This window comes from Leuresthes tenuis, unplaced genomic scaffold, assembly GCF_036924035.1.
Source record: "Leuresthes tenuis unplaced genomic scaffold, fLeuTen1.0.hap1 SCAF_17, whole genome shotgun sequence".
Taxonomy (NCBI): Eukaryota; Metazoa; Chordata; class Actinopteri; order Atheriniformes; family Atherinopsidae; genus Leuresthes; species Leuresthes tenuis.
The window spans coordinates 17,341,188-17,365,478 of NW_027325371.1; the positions used below are offsets into that span (position 1 = coordinate 17,341,188).

Here is a 24,291-nt window from a genome sequence, read left to right on the forward strand (position 1 = left end):
CTGCCTTTGTGAAAGAAAGTTATGCAAATTAAAGACTACAGGATTGGAGAGGAAAGATGTTCAGAGAGAAGGGTGGAAGATAGAGGTTTTAGACATGAAATGAGGAGATAGTTAGGATATGGAGATGGAAAACACACAATAGGGATGGAGCATTGCAATCAAGGCTGGTCTCACCTGAAAATGGATAACAGGTAAGTTTGTCCATATTTCCACATGTATCCATCATCCCATGGCTGTTGTTTAAATTAAATAAGGGGCAAAAAAAAATCCTCTTTTCTCCTGTTACACAGATTAGCAAAGTTAGCTTCCTTCATCAGTACTTCGTCATCCTACGTTTCCATGTGTCCACATCCCAAGTATCACCAGTGTTTAACTGACAAGTGCTTAAAAGGAGGAATAAGGAGGTGACAGAAGGCCCTAATCCCTGGACCGTCATGCAAGAAATCCCCGGTTTGATATTTGTCTTGCACAACATTTTCAACATTAACTGCACTTTACTGCTTCTCTCCCACTCGCTATTTTTCATTTTTCCACCTGTCTCACAAGGGACAAATTTGACTCATAAACAAATGTTGTCAGTTTATGGCAGAAGTGTAGCCAGTGCCATAGAGTTCAATATGAATGATGGCCTCAAAGCGAGGGGCCTCAACGGGCTCGGAAAGCATCCACTTCCTTCATATAAGTTTTCGAACACGTAATGGTGTCATTAATTAGATTAATTTCTCCTGATCAGACAGCTAAAGGTCATTTTGAAAATAGTTCTGCACTTGAATAGATCATTTTGTACCCTTTTAATTGTTCTTCTTTCAGGTGAACGACATATGTTGATGAGTATCTGTTATTCATAGAAAAGACAGAGAAATCGCTAAAGCAGCCATGGCCTTTTTTTTTCTTTTCTTCATTTGCACTCCTACGCTTGGAGGTCGAAAATTAGTTTCCGACTTCGAACCAAACAAATTGAATGCGGCATTTAAAAGTGTTACATATGCAAGCCATTAATGATTTCCCACAGTTACTCAGATTCCTGAGTCTAGCTAAATGTCTTTCACTGAAAAGAGCAACGGCAGAAAGACTGAGGTTACAGTAGAAGTGAGAATCCAGGGATATAGTTCTAACGTAATTACATTCTGGTCATATTGGAGAAACACACCGGCTTCATAAATTGTCCTAAGGGGAACAGATCATCTAACAGATCAGCTGTTAGTGACAGCAGAGGGCCACGCCATCATTAAAACCATCTAACTGGTCACACCTGCATTTGCCGAGTCAAGCCTCCGGCTGTTTGCTTTTTTGCGACGAACTTTTCATAATCTGTGAGCTTAAGAAAATTGGCATCTATGAACAATATTAAACCACTTCAATAAATCTTTAAAAGGACGATAAGACTTATTTGCCAAAGTTTTGGTGATCACAACACTGTTGACATACAGGTAGGTTGAGAAATATTTGGACAGCAACACAATTTTGGCTGTTCTAAATAAATATAAAATTAGGTTAAGTTCGATGATTAAGATGGGCTTAATGTGCAGACCCTCAGCTCTAATTAGAGGCATTTGCATCCATTTGGGAGGAAGTCTTTTAACTAGAGCTCTTTGATATGTAGAATTGATATTTTTCAGGGGCTATGCAAATTGGCAAATTAACATAAAGAAAACGCTTGTTTTTAACAGTTTGTTTGTGGTGAACAACTGCTTGAAGCCATGGGATCACCAAAAAATGGGTTTCTTTCTTTGTGAAGCCTTTCATACAGCTGCCTTCAGTTGCTGTCTGTGTGTCTTTTTGCCTTTAGTGTTGTCGGGTTGAGATGAGGTCACTGACTCAGCCACTGCAGAATACTCCACTTCTTCTCCTTCTGAGAGTCTTGAGATGCTTGCTCAGTATGTTTTGGGTCACTTTCAATCTGCTCCTTCCCATCAACTCAGCCACATTTGGCTGCAGTTGAGAAGACAGTATATATTTTTACACTTCAGAATGCTGTCGGTCTCGCATAATCAATAAACCCAGTGCCATTTCAAGCCAAACATGCACATGTCATCACACTGCTCCGCGGGGTTTGAAGTTTATTTTGGAGAATACTTCAGACCATGAGCCTCATTCTGGTGGAGGTTGATCATAGTTTTGTCTGTCAAAAGCAAAGAAGTCAAACTTGGAATCAACTCCAGAGTTTTTACCTTCTTAAGTGATGAAGAAATGCCAAAGAAATAGCCCACAGCTGTACACGAATTAGCTTTTGAGTCAATTGTTCAATTATATTTGGTCGTCAGAAGCAGACGTTCTATGTATTAAAGAGCTTTAATTCCCAACCCTCTCTTCCAATTTGGATGTGGATACCATCAAAACTAAAGAGCCTATACTTTGAGCATCATCCAGCTTTGTCCAGGCCTAACACTGCTGGCTTTTATCAACGATAATATTGAACATGGAAGCTGGGTTGCCCCGATGAACACATTCCCTAGTTCAATAGCCGCGGGGAGAAGTTGTATCACATCCTGTGTATTGAGGAAATATAGAAGAGCTCGGAGGCTGAGGCTGTATATGAAACAATGAGTCATTGTCACAGTCTATACATACACACAAGTTAATTTAGGTACTCGCAGGTATGTCACAACATGCGTACCTAATGTGCCTGTCACTATAAGAAATGAATTCGTCCTTATCTTTTTACAGCTGTCTAGACAGCCGTTATGTAATCATGCAGGTAGGTGAGCCGCTGGTGTGGAGGAATGACATTTGAAACGGGAGCTAAATCTACAGTAAACCTATTGACAAGACCAGTCTGGACTGCACAGGCTGTTATTGCTCTGCAGCTAAATCAATCTCAACTAGGTCACTCACTGCCAGCTGACTATGCGTGTGCACGTGTGCGTACATACAGTATATATACATGTGGACAGCAAGGACCAGCTGGGATACGGTTGTCCTGAAATGCTTCCCTGTTCTTTGTCTGTTTCTTTTTTTTTTCCTCTCTGAAGCATCATATTTAACCATTAAAATGACCCAGAGTTGCATATATAACTGATGGGTCTCATTAAAAAAAAAAAAAGTATAACTAGAAAAACATTTTTTGAAATGAGAGACATTCAGGAGATCCTTGAACCTTGAAAATCTCAAGCGAATTCTTAAGCAGAGGCAGAACTCGACAACTGTGTCCACACACACACACACACTCCTCAAATATTGTCATCCATTTTTGGGAAATAAACAGCTGCAATTTTCCAGATGCTGCCCTCTCCTCTTCCCTCAGCACCTGTTGAATTGGAAACGTTCTGACCCCAGGTGGCCATTTGAAAATGGCACCCATCAAAGTTGCGCAGATATTTCAGGCATGGCTGTTTTTCCTGGTTCCTACAAACAATCCCAATAATAACTTGCAGCTTTTATGTTGTCGTAATCAATGTAATGAAGTTCTCCTGTGGGGATTTGAACATTTTGCTACCTTACTTGGATGTAACCAAAGTAAAGGAACATGATGGAATGTGTCATGATGATCTCCAAAAGACACGTACCCTATTACAGGTCAATAGAGAACACAACCCGAAGAGGAAATCTCACTGTAGAAAGGTTCTCCAAAAAGATTCAGAAGGCTTGGAGAGTTGACTTTCATATATTTTATTTTGAGGATAACCCAAAAACTGCACACTACCATTTCAACAAGTATGCTGAAACAGCTAATAACTGGCCACAGTTTTTCCTCCATACTACCCACTCTGTTAGATCAAAACCACGAGGGTTTTATTTAACATGAATTATCATAACTAATCCCACTGCACTCTTTTATATATATATATATAGAAACTGTGAGAGACAAATGAGCTTGTACGCAGTTCGCGTCTCGAAACGACACGTAGGCCATTTTCAATGTCATCAAAAAAAGCTCCCATCCCTTTCTCTCTTTCTCTCTCAGTTGCTGTCGAAGCTCTCAGAAGAAAAAGGAGGAAGCAGAGGGAGGGTAGGCAGTGAGGCGGCAGCAGCTTGTCAACTGACGGACCGTAAAACATCTGACAAAATAAACCACCTGCAGCTACCACCGTCACTTATTAACTGCACGAAGCGGCGCACGAGACGAGACTTCACTTTAAGCGTTTTATTCTTCTCCGTCGGTGTTTTCTTTCTGGTACCAACAACTTCGGTTGGTCAGTTCAATTAAAGAGACCCACTGCTGCGCTGACACACGGAGAATGGCAGACTCGGCGGCGACAAACAGCGACGGGGAGGACGGACCCCGCCAGCCCATGCGGGGCTTCGCGCGCCAGGGAGCTCTCCGGCAGAAGAACGTGCACGAGGTGAAGGACCACAAATTCATCCCGCGCTTCTTCAAGCAGCCCACCTTCTGCAGCCACTGCACCGACTTCATCTGGTGAGGAGCGGGTGGTGCGGGTGGAGGGTTCACAGGACAATAGTTTCGAAAATGCTTTTATTTCAGTGGGATTTGAAATATATATATATAGTTATAATTTAGAGGAAAATAAAAAATAACCAGAGTGCTGGGGGGGCTTTTTAGATTGACATAAGTAAATATATACGTATGGATGAAAAGTGGACCCCAGTGTTTGACAGCATTGCATCATTAAGTTGTATCAGTGGTACTCCACCGGTTGCACGGTTTTCTCAAAATAAACATCTATTTCAGCCTTATCCTTGCACTTGTTGATACTAGACCTGTAAGGAAGGGCAGAAAAGGCAAGACAGAGAAAGATGTGGGTTGCACCAGTGAAATAGGAATAGCAGCAGACCATTGTTTGATGCTATCAAGTAGGCAGAGTAACTGAGAGAGACTGACAAAAATGCATAATCCTCTCCAAAAGCATCAGCCAGCTTGAATAACCTGAGTGGTAACAAATAGTGTTTTTAACAGTGACACTGCTTCTGACACAACTTCTGCCTTCCGCCTCTGCCTGTTCCCTCTCATCCTCCTCCTTAATTTCCTCCTGTCTTGACAGTCGCTTGAGCAGACCTGTCACCATAGAGCCCACCTGGGTTTACTAGACAGTGATACAGATCTATGCGCAGGTTATTAATTAAATGAATTTAGGACTCTAGTTTGGCCTAATTTGTCCGGTTTATTATTATCCGCACAGTGCACTATTCCCAGAATGACTGTTAGTTGAGTCCTGTGACAAGCTTTTTAATTTGTGAATGGCTAAATGATTTGACCCAGAAGATTGTGTTCATGGGTTAATGGGATGGTCCCTCTGGCTGCAAATACACCTAAAATAGGAATATTGTGCAATACCTATCTTATCTATATTATCTATCTATCTATCTATCTATCTATCTGGGTCAGTGCGCTCAATGGAAAAGAACAATGAGTGCACTGATGGATTTCACACTCAGGGATATTGCTGTCAACGTATGAAAATGAGCTGGGCTCTGTGTGTGTGTTTGCGTTTTCACAAGCACCTGAAGGCATCCCAGCATGCCCCATACCATTTGACTAAGTATGGCTGACCATTTCCCCTGTGGCAGTTGCAGTTTCTTCTTAACAGAGCAATATGTGTTGGTGTACAGCTGTTCATACAGTAGTTAAATATCCCTCAGCTTGTGTGCCTCTGTGGGTGTGTGGGACCAGGTGTGTATGCTTCATTTGTGCTCTTTAGTGCTTCATTAAGATGGCACACTGTGTTTAACATTAGGCTCCATGCAAACATGTGGAGTTGAGGTGCTGCTTTTGTGTATGTTGTGTGTAAATTGCTCTCTGTTTATGTTCTCTCCACAGGGGCTTTGGCAAGCAGGGATTCCAGTGTCAAGGTGGGTCAATTAAAAGCACACACACACACACACACACACACACACGAGGTGGTGGCGCTCCATATTAATGACTGCCAATTTGTTTGTTCTCTTCTCGTTTACTCTCTTCTCTTCTGAGTTGTCTTTCCTCTCTCTTATCTCCTCCTGGCTGCCTTTTTGAATTTCCTTCCTTTTCCAGAATATTCAAAAGAAACCCAAAGTGCCAAGTTCTTGTTTGATTCATAAAGTCACACCGAACCGAGCCAAAACATGACCGACAGGCGTGTTTAAACTGTTTTTAGATGCTTTTTAAAACATTTTTTATGAACACTGTTTTCAAAGTTCAATTCTAAACCTAAAACAGGACGCCCAGACTGTCTGAGGTGCAGTTAATTTTTATTGAAAGAAGGAGGAAGAACGTTCTGGGAACTGAATAAATGCTGCTGAAAAGAAAGAATGAAGAATGGATAATAACAAGGATTGTTACAGTAGAAAATATTGTGTTCGTTTAAGAGAACAGGGAAGTAAAATTGCTGGTAAAGCAGAGTATTTCTTTTTTGTGAACAGATTAACCCCGTATTTCAGCTTTAGATCCCAAATCTACACTTTAGGTGGAAAGTTTACATTTGGCAATAATATAGGGCAACTGAGGTTGTAAATCTGAGAGTGTAGTTTTGTAATTAATCCGTAGAATTGAGCATTTTCTCGGTGTGGACACAGTTAGGGGCTGTTGTGGACGCTGATCCAATACGGACATAATAAATACAAAATGAGTCCTGTGTTTTCTGTGACTACAGACACTGAAACACTCAGCTGCACCATCGTAAAACTGTGCTCTCTTTTCCTTTTAAGTCGAATGTTTAAAACACAGTTGACATTTTGAGTTGTCAAGCCAGGAACAACAAAGATGTTTCTCCTGGCGGAGACAATGTTCCCTTTTTACCCAAGTGTCCTTGAGACGGTGACGCTGCTGCTTTTTTGCATGTGTTCTGCAGTGATTTTTGTGCAGGAACTGCAGCTCCATCCTTGATGGAAGATAAAGTCGGAGGTCAAAATTGGTTCACTTTGGATCACTTAGGTGATGCACTCACTTCCTGCTGGGATAAAGTCTCTTTCTCAATCCAAGGGTATGACATAACATGGTGTGAGTGGATTATCTGAAATATTTAACTTCCCTGTGTTGTGTTTGGTAACACTGAACATGTAATTTAGGTTAAATGCAAATTTACAAAACAAGTCCACTTCTTTGCTTTCTTTCCTTCCTTCTCCTTCTCCCTCTCCTGCTCGTCTCTTTTTCAATCAAACCGAGCAGCAGGGACAGATTCAGCGTCCTCGCCGCAGCTCCTTCCACGGCAGACGATATAAACTTCCACAAGAACATGACAAAAATGTGGAGGAGCCGTTGGCATTTGTATTTTTATTCAATTTGCTTGAAGTCTGTATCTTTTCTTTTCTTTTTTTTTTTTCTCCACTGTTTTAACAGCCAGTTGGATGTTCAAGGATTTTTGTTGTCTCCTAGCAACAGTGAAACATTCAGACGCAGCCCTCTATATGCTGTAGGATGGAAGAGGTGCCTTTCAACGCCGTAGTGGGTTAGCCGGTAATTGGCACGTGCGTACATGTGAGGTGTCAGTAGTATGCTTCAGCGGGAGCATCTGCTTCACTGTAGGGCCGCTCAGTGCCTGTGGAGGGGGGGCCGAGGGTGGAGCAGGGGTGTGTTACTGGAGTTTGGAAAAGAAAAAGAAGAGCCCCACCCTAAACTGTCTGAGTGAACTCAAGTTTGTGTGTGTAGAATGATGATAGCGTGGGTTTTAGCAGTGAGTGTGTGTGTGTGTGTGTGTTGCACTTAGCAACAGTTTTCTCCTACTTTGTTTCAGGTGTGTGTATGTGTCTGAGCATATGACCTGAGTTGGTCTTCGAGCCATTTGTCCATCTAGAACAGGCTATCATTTCCTTACAGCTCAGGGAGAAAGGGAATTCCTCTGCAAGGTCACACACACACACACACACACACACACACACACACACGGAGTGAAGTGAGATATCAGTGTTTGGGTTTGCTTTGCTCCTTGGCTTTACATGCTTGTGTTAGTTCTCAGAGAAGCGCATGGATTTGATATGGGTGTCGTGCTGCTTTTGTTGCATGTAAAAAAAACAAAAAAAAACATCCCATGTGACGATTGTTTGAGGTGTTTTTGATCTTTAGACGACCTGCAATACAGACGCCGGGTGGTTCAGCGAGATGTTCTATTGCATGTACCAGCAACATTTAACATGGTGACTTTTTTTTTTTTTGAATATCAGAGCAGAAAAAAAGGAAGTTAGGTTTGCCTGTATTACACCAGTAAGGTGTATCATTGGAGATAAGATTTTCGTTACTGACTTTTAATGAGCTGTCGGCTGAAAACCTAATTATTTTTGATAAAACAATGCTTCTGTGTCCACAGTCCCCTTCGTCTAAACTTTGAAATACTTCACATTAAATTAGACTTCATGATTCAGTCAGGGAAGCATTTGCATTTAAGTTAGCTGGGTTTTGATCCCTGGTGTGCCGATGAGGAACTCAGCCTGAACAACAGCTTGTGCCTGGTTTCAGAGAGCCGCAGCTCACCATGGTTTGTATGATTTTTTTTACAAAAAGGATGTGGCTTAACAAGTTTCATTTTCTCAAATGTAATCAGATGTCGTTTAGATCTACCCACAGTCAGATTATGCGGTACCATTTCTTTTTTTTCGTGTTAATCAGGCTTATATTTGGAAATATCTTAACTAAAGACTTGAGATCTCATTTAGTTACATCATGTAACTGCTGAGTGTGTAACTAAATTACAGTTGTAGTCCCCTAATTCCAGGCTCAGAAAAAACAGTAAATGAATCAGTAAATTGTCCGATCAGTAAAACAAAACTGTATTTTATGGTGCAGTGCAGAGGATGAATTCAGTCGACTCACTGCCTGAGGAAAGAAATTAATGTTGTGAGAACATTTTGTGCGGTGTACGGTTTGGTTTTTTACCCCTTCTGCTGTATAAAGGTACTTTCTGTTGTCCGTCTGTATGCTAAGGATGCATCACGGCTGTGCCCAGGGATTAGTATCCTTATAGATGTATCTTTCTTTCTTTCTTTCTTACACTTTGTGATTTAAAGAGAATACATTCTTTTTCACAAAATGACTTGAATAACTTTTTTTTCTTCCAACTAAAATAATAGGAGCTATTATGTAAGGGAGTGCAAAAAACTGAGTAAAACAAGCCATGGAGAAGAAGCCCCTCTGTCAGTTTTACTTGACTCCTCAGGATGGAGGCTGTTTACTCCTCCACTTCTGTGCCCTCTGCAGCTCTGTCTGAGGGGAACACTGCACAGATTGCTGTTAGAAGGTGGAGACTCGTCCTTTTTAAGCACCCTTTTGCTAAGGAGTTAGAGGACTGCAGAGACTTGCCTACTCTGAGCTGCGATCCTTTGGTGAGGTGCACAGAGAGAAGATGGGTGTTGCTGCCCACACGGGGGAGGAGCAGGTGGGTCAGGCACATCGGTGGCCATTTAGTTTCTTGCAGTATGACACAAATGTGGCCAATCTCACAGAAAGTTCTCCTGTCGCTTATATTGCCGATTGAGAAAATGACCCACCTTTTTTGGCTGTTGTCTCTTAATGCACTCAATCAATTCTCTCAACTACCACAAACTCTTTGTTTTATAAATAAAGTAGCCAAAAAGGAAAAAAAAGCTCTGAATGTGTCCAAGAATCATTAAATCTGAGTTAATTAAATTTAAGTCCTCTTGGATTGAAAATGAGAACCTGGCAAGTTTTCCTTCTGTATCATGCAGTGAAAATATTGTACTGTGACGTGTTCAAATTTACTCGTCTTCACATGAAAGTGACGCGCCAATAACTGGAAGATTTGGAGTGTTAAAAGAAGTCTTTTTGATTGTAGTGCTTGAAGAAGGGTGGCGTGTGTAATGCATTCTTTGTTTCCATTCATCTTTGCAACAGAGCTACTTCATAGTTCTCTGTCGCCTCTTATAAAGGGGAACCTGCTGTGTTTTAGAGAGCTGCCACTGCATCGAATGCTGCATTCACTGACCCTGGGTAGCCTTGATTTTTCTGAACTCTGACTGGAACAAATCAAGGACATTAGCAGAAGAAGTCAGATTTTTGGGCCACTCACCTGGCTAAGGTTTGCCAATATTGAGTTGGTAAGCGATTATTTATCATACAAATAATAGCAAATGACAATTTAATACTCTCCTATTATAACATGAAACATGAAATACTAATAAATGAGTAATTCATACAACCTTTAGATAGAATAACCACTATTTATTTGAAAAGAAAAACAGAAACATGCATTTGAAATGATTTTGTCTTTTTAAACAAAGCCACACACGGTAAAATATGCCATGTCCACATCAGAGGACTGCACTACAACCAGCTGACACCGTTAAAAGGGCATCAGCTCCATCAATCAGTCAGTCACCTTTATGAAATGATGAAAAACGAGTGAAAATGTGACATTTTTGTCAGTTTCATCCAGCTGTTCTCATTCAGGTGAATGAACATGATTACAATGATTGTGCAGACATGATTATAGTTATCTCAAAGAACTGTTTACCATGCACGTGTCAAATGTTTAATGAGCTATTCTAGTTAAAACCTGATTAAAAACATGAAAGAAAGTACTTTTCCTTCTTCTTTTAAGTGACATTTATCACTGCTGTTGAACATTTGTAGTCCATCTGTACATCATATCTGACATACTTTGATGTGACATGCACACATGGCTTTGTCAAGGTTGACATGAAATGTTGTGAACTTGTTCTGGCAATTATGAAGTGACAATTTGATTTTCATCCAGCCTTTGGTTAAAAAATGTGGAAATTTAAAAAAAAAAAAATTAAAGTTTTAGAAAAAAAAAAGGCTTTAAGCACGGGGGTGGGGGGGGGGTGTTATTACTGCAAACACAAGTAGTGAAGCTGTCTGGGTTTTGCACACTGTGCAAGATTGTAAAACATTGCAGGTTGGAGAAAACTGACTCCCACAGTGTTGTTGCTGTAAACAACAAATCGTAATGCCTCAATGGGATTCTACTGTTTAGTTTTCCATACTCTAGAAAGAGTGGGACTCTGTAGCAGCTTGTGCAGTATTATGTAATGTTTATTTCTAAGAAATGTGTGAGTATTAGTTTTCAGCCTGTCATACTCGCTGTGCTGGGAGTGTGTGTGTGTGTGTGTGTATGCACGTGCTTCATGTTCCACTTAATGAGCTCTCATTTCCTTAATGGCTGTGTGTGCTCTAATGCTTCCGCGTGATTGGTTTAGTGTGTGTGTCTATACACGTGTTCCAAAATGAGTACGATGATAATGAGTTGGGTTTTAGTTTGTAACAGGATGTTGAGTGCCCTCCTCTGTCTCCTCACAGAGTTAATGGACAAATTATCCCTTTAGAGAGCCTGAAAGCGATGGAGGAGACGTCGAGAGGCAGGAAGTGCGAGAAACATCGCAAGTAGGGGACTATGGGGGAAAGGGGGAGAATTAGTGGAGATTAAAGAGAGAAAAAAAAAACGGCAGATGCATGAAAAGATGGTGAGATGAGAGGGAGGCGGAGGTAGAAGCAAATGAAAGACATACGGAATAAGAGGGGGTGGATTTTGTTAAAGGAAGAGGCAGAGGGGTATAATGTGAGTGGGAGGGGCATAAGAAGAAGAGGATTGCATGAAATTTTCTTAAAAGTTGAAAGACGCTTATGTCTTATGTAATTGAAAAGAGCCATAGAATATATGTTGCGTGTTCTTTTTGGAGCAGTCATGTTTGTGCTTGAAATATAACATGATGTTTTATTGAAGATAAAGTGAATATATAGAACCCTATATAGCAAGAGAATAAAGTGGAAGGGATAAGGGCATTGTAAATATGATAATTTTATAGCATGCTGTATATGATTCATCGGTGTGATTAGGCTAATATCCTGCTAATGTACAAACTACACGGAATGAAACTTGGCAGAAGGTTTTAAATGAGTGCTAAAAGGTATGCTGGAATGACACTCCAGCAGTGAGGTGGCTGGAGAGATTTTCTTTTACCAGGCAGAGAAGATAATGGACAGGAAAGACGAGGTAGAAAAGAGGCGAGAGATGGAGGGAAGAAAAAATGGTGTAGGCGTGTTTAAGTGTAATTTGTGCCTAAAAGAAGCTCATGAAACTGTTGCCTGCCGCAGCTATTAGCAACCCGCAAAAGGGAATTTTTTTTAATATATTTATAAAAAAAACACCGACAAGGAGCTCTGTCTCAGCTGCCTTCGACTGATGCCATCTTTTGGGCTCGAGTTTAACTTGGTGTCTCTTTTGCCAGCTGCTTTTTGGGCACGGTGCCCACAGTTCCTCTGAAATCACATAAAATGTTTTCTGGCTTGTTTCAGGGTTCTGTGCAGGTTCAAATGAGCTGGTGCTTATTTGCAAACGCTGGCGTCTGTTGCAGCTCAGGTGCTTCTGCAACTAAAACCTGTGTGGGTGGGAGGTCACAAGATCTAAAACCCGCCTCCTACACACACACACACACACACGTGAAATGCATGTAGAAAAACCTAATGGGTTTTCATGTGTTGGACGTAGAAAGGCTGGCACAAAGAGCGGACATTGAGGTGTATCATTGGATACAGAAGCAACAGAAAAAGGTTAGAAACATTTGACTGTTATCCAGTCTTTTGTTTTCCTCCTCCTTTGTACTCATTGCTTCCAGCACATTCCTTTGACCCTCTGGTCTTTCCTTTCTAACTCACTATTTTGCTCCCTCATATACCTTCTAACCCATCCCGTCTGGTTTTCTGTTTGTTCCCCCTCATCTCTTGCCCTTCTCTTCTTACCTCCCTTATTCTGTCTTTGCTCAAAGCTCCCTCCATTGCTCTCTCTCCTTGCGCCTATCACTCCCCCGTCTTTTCTCCTTCCACCATTCCACCAGCTCCCCACTTCTCCCTCCACCTCTCTCTATCTCCCCCCTCTTTCTCGCAAGTGGCTGCGTGCTAGAAGCTGTGGGCTTTGATGCTTTTATAAATAGCTAAAGTGTTCCACCGAGAGTACCACCAAATGGGATGGATGGATAGATGGATGGATGGATGAGGGAGTGGAGAGGAGGATGGAGGAGGAGGAGGAGGCTGGGCTGAGTGTGTAGGTGTAAAGGGAGAGCAGTGGAAATCATCAGAAGAAGAAAGCAAAGATTAAAAAGTGACAGAGGGACAGGGATGTGATGATGGAGACAACAAAGCGAAAGGATCAGGCAATAAATTACAGATCCTTTCAGTCCTGCTGGCTTCAGGATTACAATTAGTTTAAGAGGCAGATGGTATGCATATTGGATTGGTAATTTAGTTATTTTGTGTTGTGAAAAAACCCCAGAACAACTACATTACATTAATTTAGCAGCCGCTAATACCCAAAGGAACTTACAAGGGATTAACACATTGGATGGGTTCAGTATCTTGTCCAAGGATAGTTTGACGAGTGAACTGGGGAAGCTGAAGGTTACCCTAAAGGTCAGGAGTACAAAAGGGTTAGGCCCTAAAAAAGAGTTAGGCTAATGTCTTTTCCACAGTCCTTACATTTTTCTACTTCTGCGATTACTTTCTTTTCAATTTCGCTCCGACCTGCTAATGTTTACGGTGAGGAGTTAGAACAAGGAGGTTTAGATAAGGATCTTTCAAAAATACAAAGAGACAGACTATACAGTTTAAGTCTCATTGCTCATGTCATGTGACACTACCTGCCAGCAGATTATTGTCGTCTCACATTTTTTAAGAGACTTTCTACCTCTACAAACCCGCCTAGCCAGGCTTAACATCATTAAGTTAATAAATGGACATTAGTACAACATTAAATATCCTATGGTTGGAACTTAGCTCCTTTGAAAAGTACCAAGACCATTACCCTCCATATCCCATCCTGCTGCCAGTCCAAAGCCTCACAGCAGCTATGTGGTCAATACACTGCGTGAGTGCTATGAGTCAGTTTCCTGATTATTGTCAAAGAAGTTCTGACCTCTTCCTAACAGCTTTTCAAGCACTTTATTTGCAGCATTTTGAAGAGTTCATGTTATACAACACCATTCTGCAGCCTTTAGTGACGTGCCGCTGTAGTTTGTATAGCTCTGTTTGTGAGCTTCTGTCGGGTCGACCTATTGACAGTGCCAAAAATATTGCAGCATTATTGTGCATTGATTTCTCCCTCGCTCCCTGGTGCTTTTCAGACACAACCAACTTGAGCCCCAAACAGCTTGTGCCCATGCTGCACTGCAACAGAGTCTAAATCAAACGTTTCAGGTGGGAAGCCGCACTCAGAGGATTACTGGTGGAGGAAATGCTGACGTTTGCTGTTCGTTCCACCTAAATGAACTCTGAATTTCACAGATGATGTGCAATAAATAAAAGTGGTAAATATTTCTATAAGTCATCCACCAAAATTGATGCATTTTAATCGTAGAGGATTAAAAGATTGCAGTGTAAAGTGTTAACTAAGTGCTCTACTGTGGCTTTGTTTATAGTAAGTTTTTCTGGCAGTAGCTGTACGGTAACACCCAGTGTTACTTCCTCTTAATAGTTTAATTTGGTGTAGAGTTGAAGATCTGTGGGTGTGTGTGCTTCTGTTAATGTGTGAACATGTTTGAGAGAAGGTCTACCGTGTGAGACTGTGTGTGTGTGTGTGTCTTCCTCAGTGTACCTGTACAGAATAAGAGTGAGAAATCTAAGCTACGCAGGTTAAAACATGAATTTTTGTGTGTCATACCACAGGTGTTTGTTTTTTGTCTGAGGGGGGGGGGGTCTAATTTTACTTGTCACAGAGGATCAGCTCTTTTTGCTCTGGTCTACTTTCACACATCTGAAGCCTCTGATCATTGCGGTTGCTTGTGCGTGCGCTTGTGCTCACTGAGTTACAGATTGACAGACAATGGCCTGTAGGAGGTTGTCCTTGTTACTGACATTTGTGGCAATCGTACACTCGTTGCTACGGTGACACCTTGGAGACATACCAGGATGGATCAGACAGCCAATGTGGGTCAAGCTTGTTTGACATCCTCCACGCGCAAATACAGAAACAAATGGGACTGGACAGCTTCTCGCAGAACCTACATTTAGATCTTCCTTCTAAAAATACACAATAAACAGAGTGTAAACTATACTCTGACCAGCATTGTCACATATTTTCATCAAATTTGGTACACAAGCAAGTATCCTGAAAGCCAAGAGCCAAATTTTAATCTAAATGTTTGTCAAGAGTACATTCTGCAACGCTTTTCTCAAGTCTGATGCGTTCATGTCCTCTGAACTCCGTCTGCGACTCATGATTAATGTTTAATCAGCTGATTGAATAGCCAGCCTGTCAGCAGGAAGTAGTCTTTTCTGCACTTGTTTATGCTCTCAGGGTTTCTGTTTTTTTTAGCTATTGTTGTTTCATCTTTCATTGTGAAGTATTTTTTTGTGCATTTTTGCCACTTTTGCTTTCTGTTTATTCTGTTTTTCCATTATATGATTAACCCCCTCCGGTGTATAATCTCCAGTGGGTTTTTTTGTTTTGTAGTTGTTTGTTTTGGTCCCTTTTGGCTGAGATCAGTCTCAGCTCTCACGGCAAATCCAGCTTTCGGGGCATTTCTCTTTGTGTACTTGGTTTTGTCTATGATTCTGGTATCTTGCCAGTTTTTGCCTTCCCTTGAAAGTTACTTTGCTTGGACCTTTTTTAAATCTGCCTTTTCTCTGCTCTGTCTAACACTTCGACTGATTCCCTGTGTTTGACCCCACTTTTGTTAATTAACTTGTGTTGGATTTGGTGTCTTTCATGTGGGCTTTCGTCTACCATCACACAGTCCAAGCAAAAAATGTCAGTGTTTGTATAGCAATCCATCAACCAGCTAAGTCCTAAGGCACTCTAAAACCCTAAAAACAGAACTTTCAAAAATATGAGCATTGTTGGGGGGGGGGGGGGGGTTCTGAAAAACCTGACAGTACTGTCAATGAGCAGATAGAAACTTGGAAAAAAAACAATATATGAGATCTTTAAACCACCGCTTTCAAAATAGAAAATGTAGAATGGATATTTTTGAAAGCGTCTGTTGCATTTGTTCTTTTTATGGGTTAAAAACAGTAAAGCTGAATGCTGCCTGTGGGTGATAATCTTCACCGACCACTCTCGCGGGCGTCCAGGCGTCATTAAAGCTTCTGCGAGGAGGATATGAGTTTTAGACTTTATCAGTACCGCACATCAATGCGCCTCTAACACCGAGGCAAATTTCCTCCTTTTTATTGCGCTTGTCGAAGGAAGTCGCTTTCATTATAATTCATAGGCTGATGAAATACCCAGGCTGAAATGAGGCATCTCTGTGTGGCTAATGTCAGTCAGTGATAGTGATTATTAATGTTTCACTAAATGCTTTTGTTTGTGTCACTCTGGGCCTTGTTGATAATAGAGGGTGAAAAATGAAAAACTACATGAACATTAGTTGTGTATGTTTGAATTATTTAGCAGAGAAAGCAAACAGTGTCATCACACACACACACACACACACACGCACATTAGCGTGTTTTAAAGTAGGTGAAAAACAACTTTTGTCTGCCCTGCATGTTTTGTTTCCTGTTTTTTTTTTTTTTTAGAAGTTATTATACCGGTTTGTCAGTCTGTGGTACTTCCTCCTGTGAGATCGCCTTTCCTGGTGTATTCAAACTGCACTCAATGACACCTCGCAACTCTGAATTTCTCCGCTCTCTAAAGGCAAAATCTAAGAAAACTGCATGAGAATTGGAATTTTTTTGGTAACTTTTAGCATTCCTTGGGCGAGTTCTATGTCAGCAGCTGATGCAGTAACTGCAAAATATTTTTTTATTTTTATTTTTTGCTTATTCCAATGAATTTTTCAAATTTTAAGCACTTGTTTTTTCAGCTGCTGAGTGGACCACGTGTCTCTTGACAATTGTGTGTTGTTCATAGAGAAGCAACCAAGCAAGCTTTGGTGTTTTTCAGGCCCTGGTGATTTTCATACTTTTTGAAGTGAGTGTGCAGAATTCAAAATGATACATTTTTTGAGTTTCGGCTTTCCACTTCTGAAGCACATCAAATGTAACATAAGTCTGCCTTTCCTCCCTTCATTTTTTAGGTCATCAGTGTTCACTGCCCTGCCTGCTGTGCCTTGTCTTAGTTTTTTCTCTCTTGATCTGAGCTCTACTTCATCCTGAGTTTCGCTTTCGCTTTGACTTTTTTATTTGTTCCAAACTTTTAAAATGATTTTTCTGGTAAAATTTATTCGTCCAAAACTTTTCTTTCATTTAATAAGTTGGCTTCTTTTTCTGGGTGACTTGGCTCCTTTGAGTAGAGCTCAATGGTTGTGTTGGACTGGTGCGACACCGTTACCCTGGAGCCACTATTGGAATAACTTTGAAAGCAATTAAAATAATAGTAAGTAAAGGCTACTTGTTGTGTACTGTATGTGTAGATATAGTCTCAGTATATAGGAGCGTGTCTGTGTTTCATCCACTTTACTCTCATCACAAAAATCAAATGCCACCGTTGCTCATTATGTCCTTAATTATTCACTATCCCAACACTTGGCTCCTGCATTATCACCAGGACCTCTCCACCGCTCTGTTTTGCTCGTCTGTAGCGTAGGGGAACGAATTGAACTCCATCCATTGCAGTCAAGGCAAATTGGTGCTGCTGTTGAGATGAGCTAAATGTCTAAAACGTGAGTCATGGTGTGGAGGCGTGATGGCCCACCTGGATTTCTAACTGTTGTTGGGGAGAGGAGCTGCTGTGCTGCAGTTGTGGGTTTGAAGGTGTTCTTTGAAAATTGTGTGACGAGTCAGGTTCTAAACCGAGATGACTGTATGTTTTCATATCCAGGACAGAAGGTCCTTCAGTTTTTGGTTTGTAAAGGAAATTCACAGGTTACTGTTATGAGGATATTACATACGAAGTTGCTGTAGTCGTGGATCTGCTGTGGATTTTAAGAAAAGATCATCCGCACAGTACATTTCCATAAGTTTTTCCAGCAAAATGTCACATGCTAACAGCCATACAAAGTAGCTGGCGTGGCTGATTGGTGTAAGCGTTGTCAATGTTTGTGATAATATCCTGTTTATGACATGTTTATTGTGAGTTATAATGTTTTACAGTGACTTTATTGTGTGTTTAAGCTACAAGCATCTTTGTTTGAGGTAACTCTCAAGTCTGGGCTGCCAAAATCATTGTGTGTCTATCTTTTTTTTTTTTGGGGGGGGGGGGGTCAAATAGGGGTCCATGCAGTGTTCAGAGTTGCTCCATTTTTATGCGTGTGTCAAAGTGGTATGTGTTGTTTGATGGAGACCAGCTAACTATGTCACTGCTGCTCCTGAGATATTTTAACCCATTCGTCTATAGATGGTAACCTAGCAACAGGGGCATGAGCCGACAGGAGTGCATTCATCTCCGACCGCTTTTTCTATCTTTCCCTCCATCTTTCACTCTGTTTCTCTCTGTGACTTTCTGCTTTTCTGACAGTCTACGTCTACTTTTCTATTGTTAGATTTATTTTGGCTTTTTGTTACTATAATGCTAGTAACTATTATACAAAACGTAAGCCAACACTGATACAGGTAGGATCTGGTGCAAAAATTAATCTGCACAATTTATGAATTTAGCCATTCAGCTTCACCAAAGTCCACTCTTACTCAGACAAATCGTTAATTGCATCAAATCTTTGTCAAATGACATAAAAGACAGACCACAACAGCTCTTTTGGTTCAGAAACATTGATCATATGTATGTGTGGTTTGTGTAAATGTACAATGCCGACCTTTTCTCCTCTTTAATAGGTTGAATAAACCTGTTCCATTTTTAACTGGTACTGACCATCACTTGACTGTATAAATGGCAGACAATGCAGGCAGATTGCATTAGCAGATTGCACCTTAGAGGCGTTTTATGCCTTAATGGAGGTATCTGTCCACACTGCTCTCAGCTCCTGCAGTTGGTCATTTTTAATCGGCCACACCGATTGGATAAAAGTGAGCCTCAGCTGGCTAAAGCTGGGAGGGGCTGACAACAACCAATTTAACAAAAAAATATAGAAGAAAGTACCAAAAACTATTATGCAAAGCTGCACTGGGCATTCTTCGTTATCTTAACATTGGTTTCACTCCATTAAAATGCAGACCTTTGTCCGCTTTTACAAAGCAAAGCAAAGATCAAGGGGACAACAATGGCGCCAACGCAACTAAGAGCTGCCCACAGCTCAAATACTACCAAATATTAATGAGACTGCCTCCAAGTAGCAGCACAGTGCTGTAACATGTACATGTGCCTTTGTGATCCACCACTCGATGGTATACGTAGATATTCACCCTTTAAAGGGTAATACTGGCTCAAGTAAATCTTTTTTTTTTTTTCACACGGGCCATTATGGTCTTGATAGCTAGATTAATGTTTTGTTTACATCCCATCCAGAATGGTTGGTGAAGTTTTTTTTTGACAACTCTCCTTTGGCTCTTAAGTCAGTATTACCAACAATGGGCCACCTTTTGTTTTTCCATTTTACTATCAATGCAGGCATCATCATGATTTCTACTTTGTTCATTATTTGGTATTGAGACCTCAAACATGCCACTGGCTCTTTTGTTATCTGCAGCTCTTCACTCTCACCTCCATGTCCTCCCTCCCACTCTCTGTCCCTCTTCCTCTTCATGCCACCCCTCTCTCTCCCGAGTTAATGAGTAAATCAGTAGATAAAACATCATTATGAGGATAATGACTACTTTCCAGCAAATTAAATACAGGGAACAGGAATGTAAAGTACACAAACTGCACACACTCAAAACTCTTCCTTTCTCCTCCTCGGGTTTTTTTTGCTTGCCGTCTGGCCCAAAACAGCAGGTACTGTTTGCGGGGGAGTTTAGAGAAACAGAAAGTGGCAGCGAAGGGTGGAGGGATGGAGGGATTAGCAGGACACAGCAAGAAAGCTGTTGTACAGTACAAGAGGTTACAGGGTTATGCTGTATGTGTGTGTATGTTGGCTGGACACGATCAGCAGTTGCGGAGGTAGATCTGCTCCCGAAAAAGCCCTCCAGCCACACACATGCTTCCACACACACAAATATCAGATTTTCACATGAACATTAACCATGCAAATCTCATAGTGCCTCACACTAAGTGCTACTTGTCTGCCCTTTTCTCCATTAGAGGAAATGTATTAAAGAAACATGTTTTGTCAGTGTAAGACGCTACTTTTCAATATTAAAACTAACGTATTATCAATGGGACGATGATCTATAGCTGATTGTAGCGTTCGTTTGAGGTTGGAGGTTAGTCTGGCCACATCAGATTAAACCTGCTGTGGTTGGCAACAGTTTGGGCACCCCTGGCCAACAAAGAATGCATGTGACTTTTCATGCATGAGTATTTTTTTCTTTGAGTGATTTTGAGTTTTAAAATAAAAAGTGAAAAGGTCCCAAAGCAACGGCTTTTGCACCCTGAATGCCCAGCTCGTGGTTGCACCAGTTTTGGCAAGAATCACAGCTTGCAAACATTTTTGTAGCCAGCAAAGAATCTTTGAGCTCTTGTTTGGGGGGTTTTGTCCACTTTTCTTACAAAAGTCAGGACTCATGGGCCAAAAACGCTTGCAACACTGCTCCTTTTTTCTGTTTTATTGATGATTTATTCATAGGAACAACTGTTAGGATCATGGCAAAACCACTTTTCAGATGTGTTCGGGATCATTATGTCATTAAAGCCATCCTCTTTTATTCTTCAGCTTTTTACAGATGCTGTGATGTTTTACAGAATTCCCAAGTTTTGGGATTTTATCCATTCTTCCCTCTATAAGTACATTGTCTGTGCCACAGTCAACAAAATACCAGTTGACCTCTTTTAATTGTTTTTGCTGCATTGTGAGCTGAAGAAACAACAACCAGAAAAACCTTTTTCTCCCAGTGCTTTCTGCACATCAATTGTTTTAATTTTCAGTGTGACACAATAGGGCAAGGATTGAGGAACTAAATTCTTCAGAAAGCATTTGAAATCTGAATCCCTCTGCATTTTCAAGAAATGCCACACAAAGATTCTGAACAAGCCAGAGCCCTAATGCAATATGATAAAGGTCTTGACCTTGGTCAGAGTTCTCAAAGAGGTCAAATCTCTTGAAATGCCCACACTTTGACATGTTAGAATAAACACTTTAACATTTTTGAGATCAGTTCATCTTCTACTCATCTACTTAGTTTAACATAAACTTCGATGAGGGATTCCAAATGGTTGAAAGCAATTACATTAAGGCAAGCAAAGGTGCCTGACAGCCTCTCTGCGGTGGACTGGCTCAATATTACACGCTGCGTACACTTGGCAGCGATGTTTGTTTGAGTGCAATTAAATTAAGCATGAAAAAAGGAGAGCACAGCGAAAACTGATCAAGAGAAGGGAAAGGTGAAGAGAAAAGAGAAGTGACAAGTGAGCGACACAGCGAAGGTGAAATGAAAGAACAAAGTCTGACAGATTGAGAGACTGAGTGAATGAAAGGCATTGAATGAGAGGTCGGGAGAGAGATGAAGCGTCTGAGAGCGAGGAGAAGGGGTGGATGTGTTGGCTGGACCACGTAAACTCAGCATGTGCCAGAACTTTCACAGCGCTGGCACGGAGCTAAAACTGATATCGAACGGTGCGTGAAGACAGCCAGACGATAATGTTTCCTCAAAAGGCAGAGATGTATTGTGTTGTCCCTCTGAAGGTGGGTGTTTTTTTAGTTTTTTGTTTTTTTTTCCATGTGTCACAAGCAATATAATGTACATACATTTTGTAAAAAAAAAAAGAGTTTAAACACATTACTCGTGGTGTTAAAAATGGTGTAACATTCTGTAGGACACATTGTATGTCTCAGTCCCTGTTCTCCAGAAATTGAATTTGAAGAGCTCTGAAATGAGATGGTGTTTGTTTGTACGAGCCTCAGGTGAGGGGCATGTTGGAGCTGACTGTGTAAGAATAGTAGGCGGTCAGTGGATGCTTGTTTGTGGCGCCTCAACTGTCTCCCTGACATTAGATGTCAAGCTATTAGATGAGTCCGCAGCTCCTGCGTACAAAGTCAGCCAAGAGTCTCTTCTTAATTTGCCGTCTGTAGTTTGCTTATCGTCCAAATGCTTTTCAGGTGAAAAGTAATGTCGATTTAGTCAAATTTAGTAAATGATTGGCTAATCTACAGAGTTTTTATAACACCCCTGCAAACCGGTGATGTACAAACTGACACTTTTGTCCCGAAAGGTGTAAATAAAATGATTTTGGCTGATACTCATCGCGTGCTTTTCATAATAATTTAAGAGAACACGTCTTTTGGAAACGTTTGTATTAAAGAACAACTTAAAATGGAGCTTTGGTAAAGGTGTAATTGATTGTTTTCTTTTGTTTACACCATTTTTATCTTACAATCATCACCAACTGGAGGGTAGTGTTTGCCTGCCAAGTGAAATCCTTTGTGCTTTTGTGTAACAGCATAAAATGGTAGATGTAAATAAAGACGGAGGAGGAGAGGAGAGGATGCGTTGATGGAAGGGAGAAAGAGGAGGAGTGATATGGGTGTGCTGACTCACTGTGACCCTTCTCCCTGCTCCACCAGCGGCATCGTGGGTATTTATACACTGGCGTAGGCTGTTCACCCCCTTTATATAAGCTCTTACACACACATGCACACACCGATACGAGGGGAGGTACCCAGGGTGAAGGGTGCATTTCGTTGAGATTATAGATTTTCTTCTCCTTTCGAATCTTTATAATCTGTCTCTTCTCCTGGTCTCACTCCTGTTGCACCAGCCTTGTCTTTGTGTCTTCCACCCCACTCATTAGGATGTTTCCTCCTCTCTGAGACAGTAGGAAGAGCAAGAAACAGAAACGGCAACAGAAGTCTAGCTCGCCAAGACCTCCATCCAAGCTGTTTAAACACTGTGCCAGGTCTGCCAGGCTGCAGTCAGGGAGAACTAATGCAGGTGTTTTGTAGCTGAACCCAGTCAGTTAGTCAGTCAAAATACTATGAATGTTAGAGGTTCTGTCTTAGTTTCGTGCACATTTTCAATTGATGAAAAAGTCCGTTCTTTAAAGAAAACCAAACCAAAGAGATATGCAGTCCGCCACTCAGTGTTTTCATTTCTTCCACTGATCGAATGTTTACATTTACAGCAAGAATTCACACATGAAACACTGCGTGTCTCTCAACACGTATATGAACATTTATCAGTGACATTCTGCCGCAGATATAAGTTAATAAACACAGGTAACTAGAGATCTCCGGCACTCTAAACCTGGCTGCGGGATCTGACAGCATCTGAATCTGGGACATTGCTGTGCATCATGTCGCTACGTCTCACATGCACACACAAACAAATGCCCAGGCTCACACATGCTGGCAGCTCATTAGAGGGAAAGGCTGTGTACAACATCAGTGCACTGCCAACATCTCAGAAACAGAATATACTGGAATTGGGGGGAGATGGGAAATAATGCTAATGAAGGGAAAATAAGTAAGAAGTTTAAATAATGATAAATGTAAAATAGGCCAGAGCTTAGAAGCTCATCCTTCAGATTCAGTGTTGTTTTTTTTCAATTTTTTAGTTGAACATTAAATAGTTTGCTGTTTGCATTGTAGTATTTTTAGGATTCAGAGTTAACTATCCTTTTTTGAGTCCAAACAAAAAAGTCTTAACACCGAGGCACCAACTACAAAAAAACTGTGTCTGTGTTCTTGAAAGTGTCTCTTGGATTTCAAATTTCGGTTTAAACCGTGTACTCTTTAACGAGATGTTCATCATGTACGATGATGCAGTATTACTTTTGATGTAAGAGGTGCTGTTCGTGTTCACAGTTTATTGATATGCAGAGAGCCTGAAGGGAGGATGGTAGTGATTGACATCAAGTTGTTACGCAATGTCACAGTTTGGGAGGGACTGAGGCAGCATGCAACAGCATAAAATAAAGTTTCACACGATAGTCACAGTATGCTTGTGACTGCGTATCTCTTTATTGCCAGTGAAGTGTTGGAAAAACAAAGAATTGCACACTTGCCACATGGCAGTAGAACCTCTGCATAATTGAATATTGCATTGATTGTCAAAATCGGTGGTAATTAAGACAAAGGTGACTTATTGAAGGGATTCCATGTGCAAATCATGATGAAACTGTTTAATTTCCATTCCAATATGGCACGTTTTCATCCTGCAGGTGTCAATTTATTAAGAATGATTAGGTCAAGAATCGATAATCCCCAGAAGCAATTAGTCAATTAAATCACCTCTGCTGCAACTAATGATTGTTTTCATTGTAGAACCTGAATTAAAGGTAGTGATAGTGTAAATAAGACCTGCATGCAATGATTTGCAAACCATTTACCCCCCTGTCCCAACTTTTTTGAGACAGAATTAAAGATGGGCTGATATTTTTCATGAAATGGTTGAATGGCTCCCTGTCAGCATTCAGTGAGTTGTCTGTTCTCTGTTGGAAAATAGAATATTGACTTATTGGATTTCCAAGTCATTGCATCCTGTTTTTATTTGCATTTTAAACAGTATCTCAACTTCTTCTGATGATTTTG

At 40.9% G+C, this 24,291-nt stretch overlaps 1 protein-coding gene across 2 annotated transcripts in view; it reads left to right on the forward strand.

The window, feature by feature from the left end:
• The first annotated feature begins 3,877 nt into the window (after positions 1–3,877).
• The window catches only part of prkcbb (protein kinase C, beta b), a 91,728-nt gene continuing 71,314 nt past the window's right edge, over positions 3,878–24,291 (forward strand). Inside the window, exons 1-2 of one of the 2 annotated variants that reach the window (XM_072368146.1) lie at positions 3,878–4,357; positions 5,717–5,748. In XM_072368146.1, coding sequence (XP_072224247.1) covers positions 4,179–4,357; positions 5,717–5,748 — 211 coding nt within the window. In that variant the 5' untranslated portion in view covers positions 3,878–4,178. The remainder of the gene's footprint in view (positions 4,358–5,716; positions 5,749–24,291) is intronic. The other variant, XM_072368145.1, reaches the window with a different exon arrangement.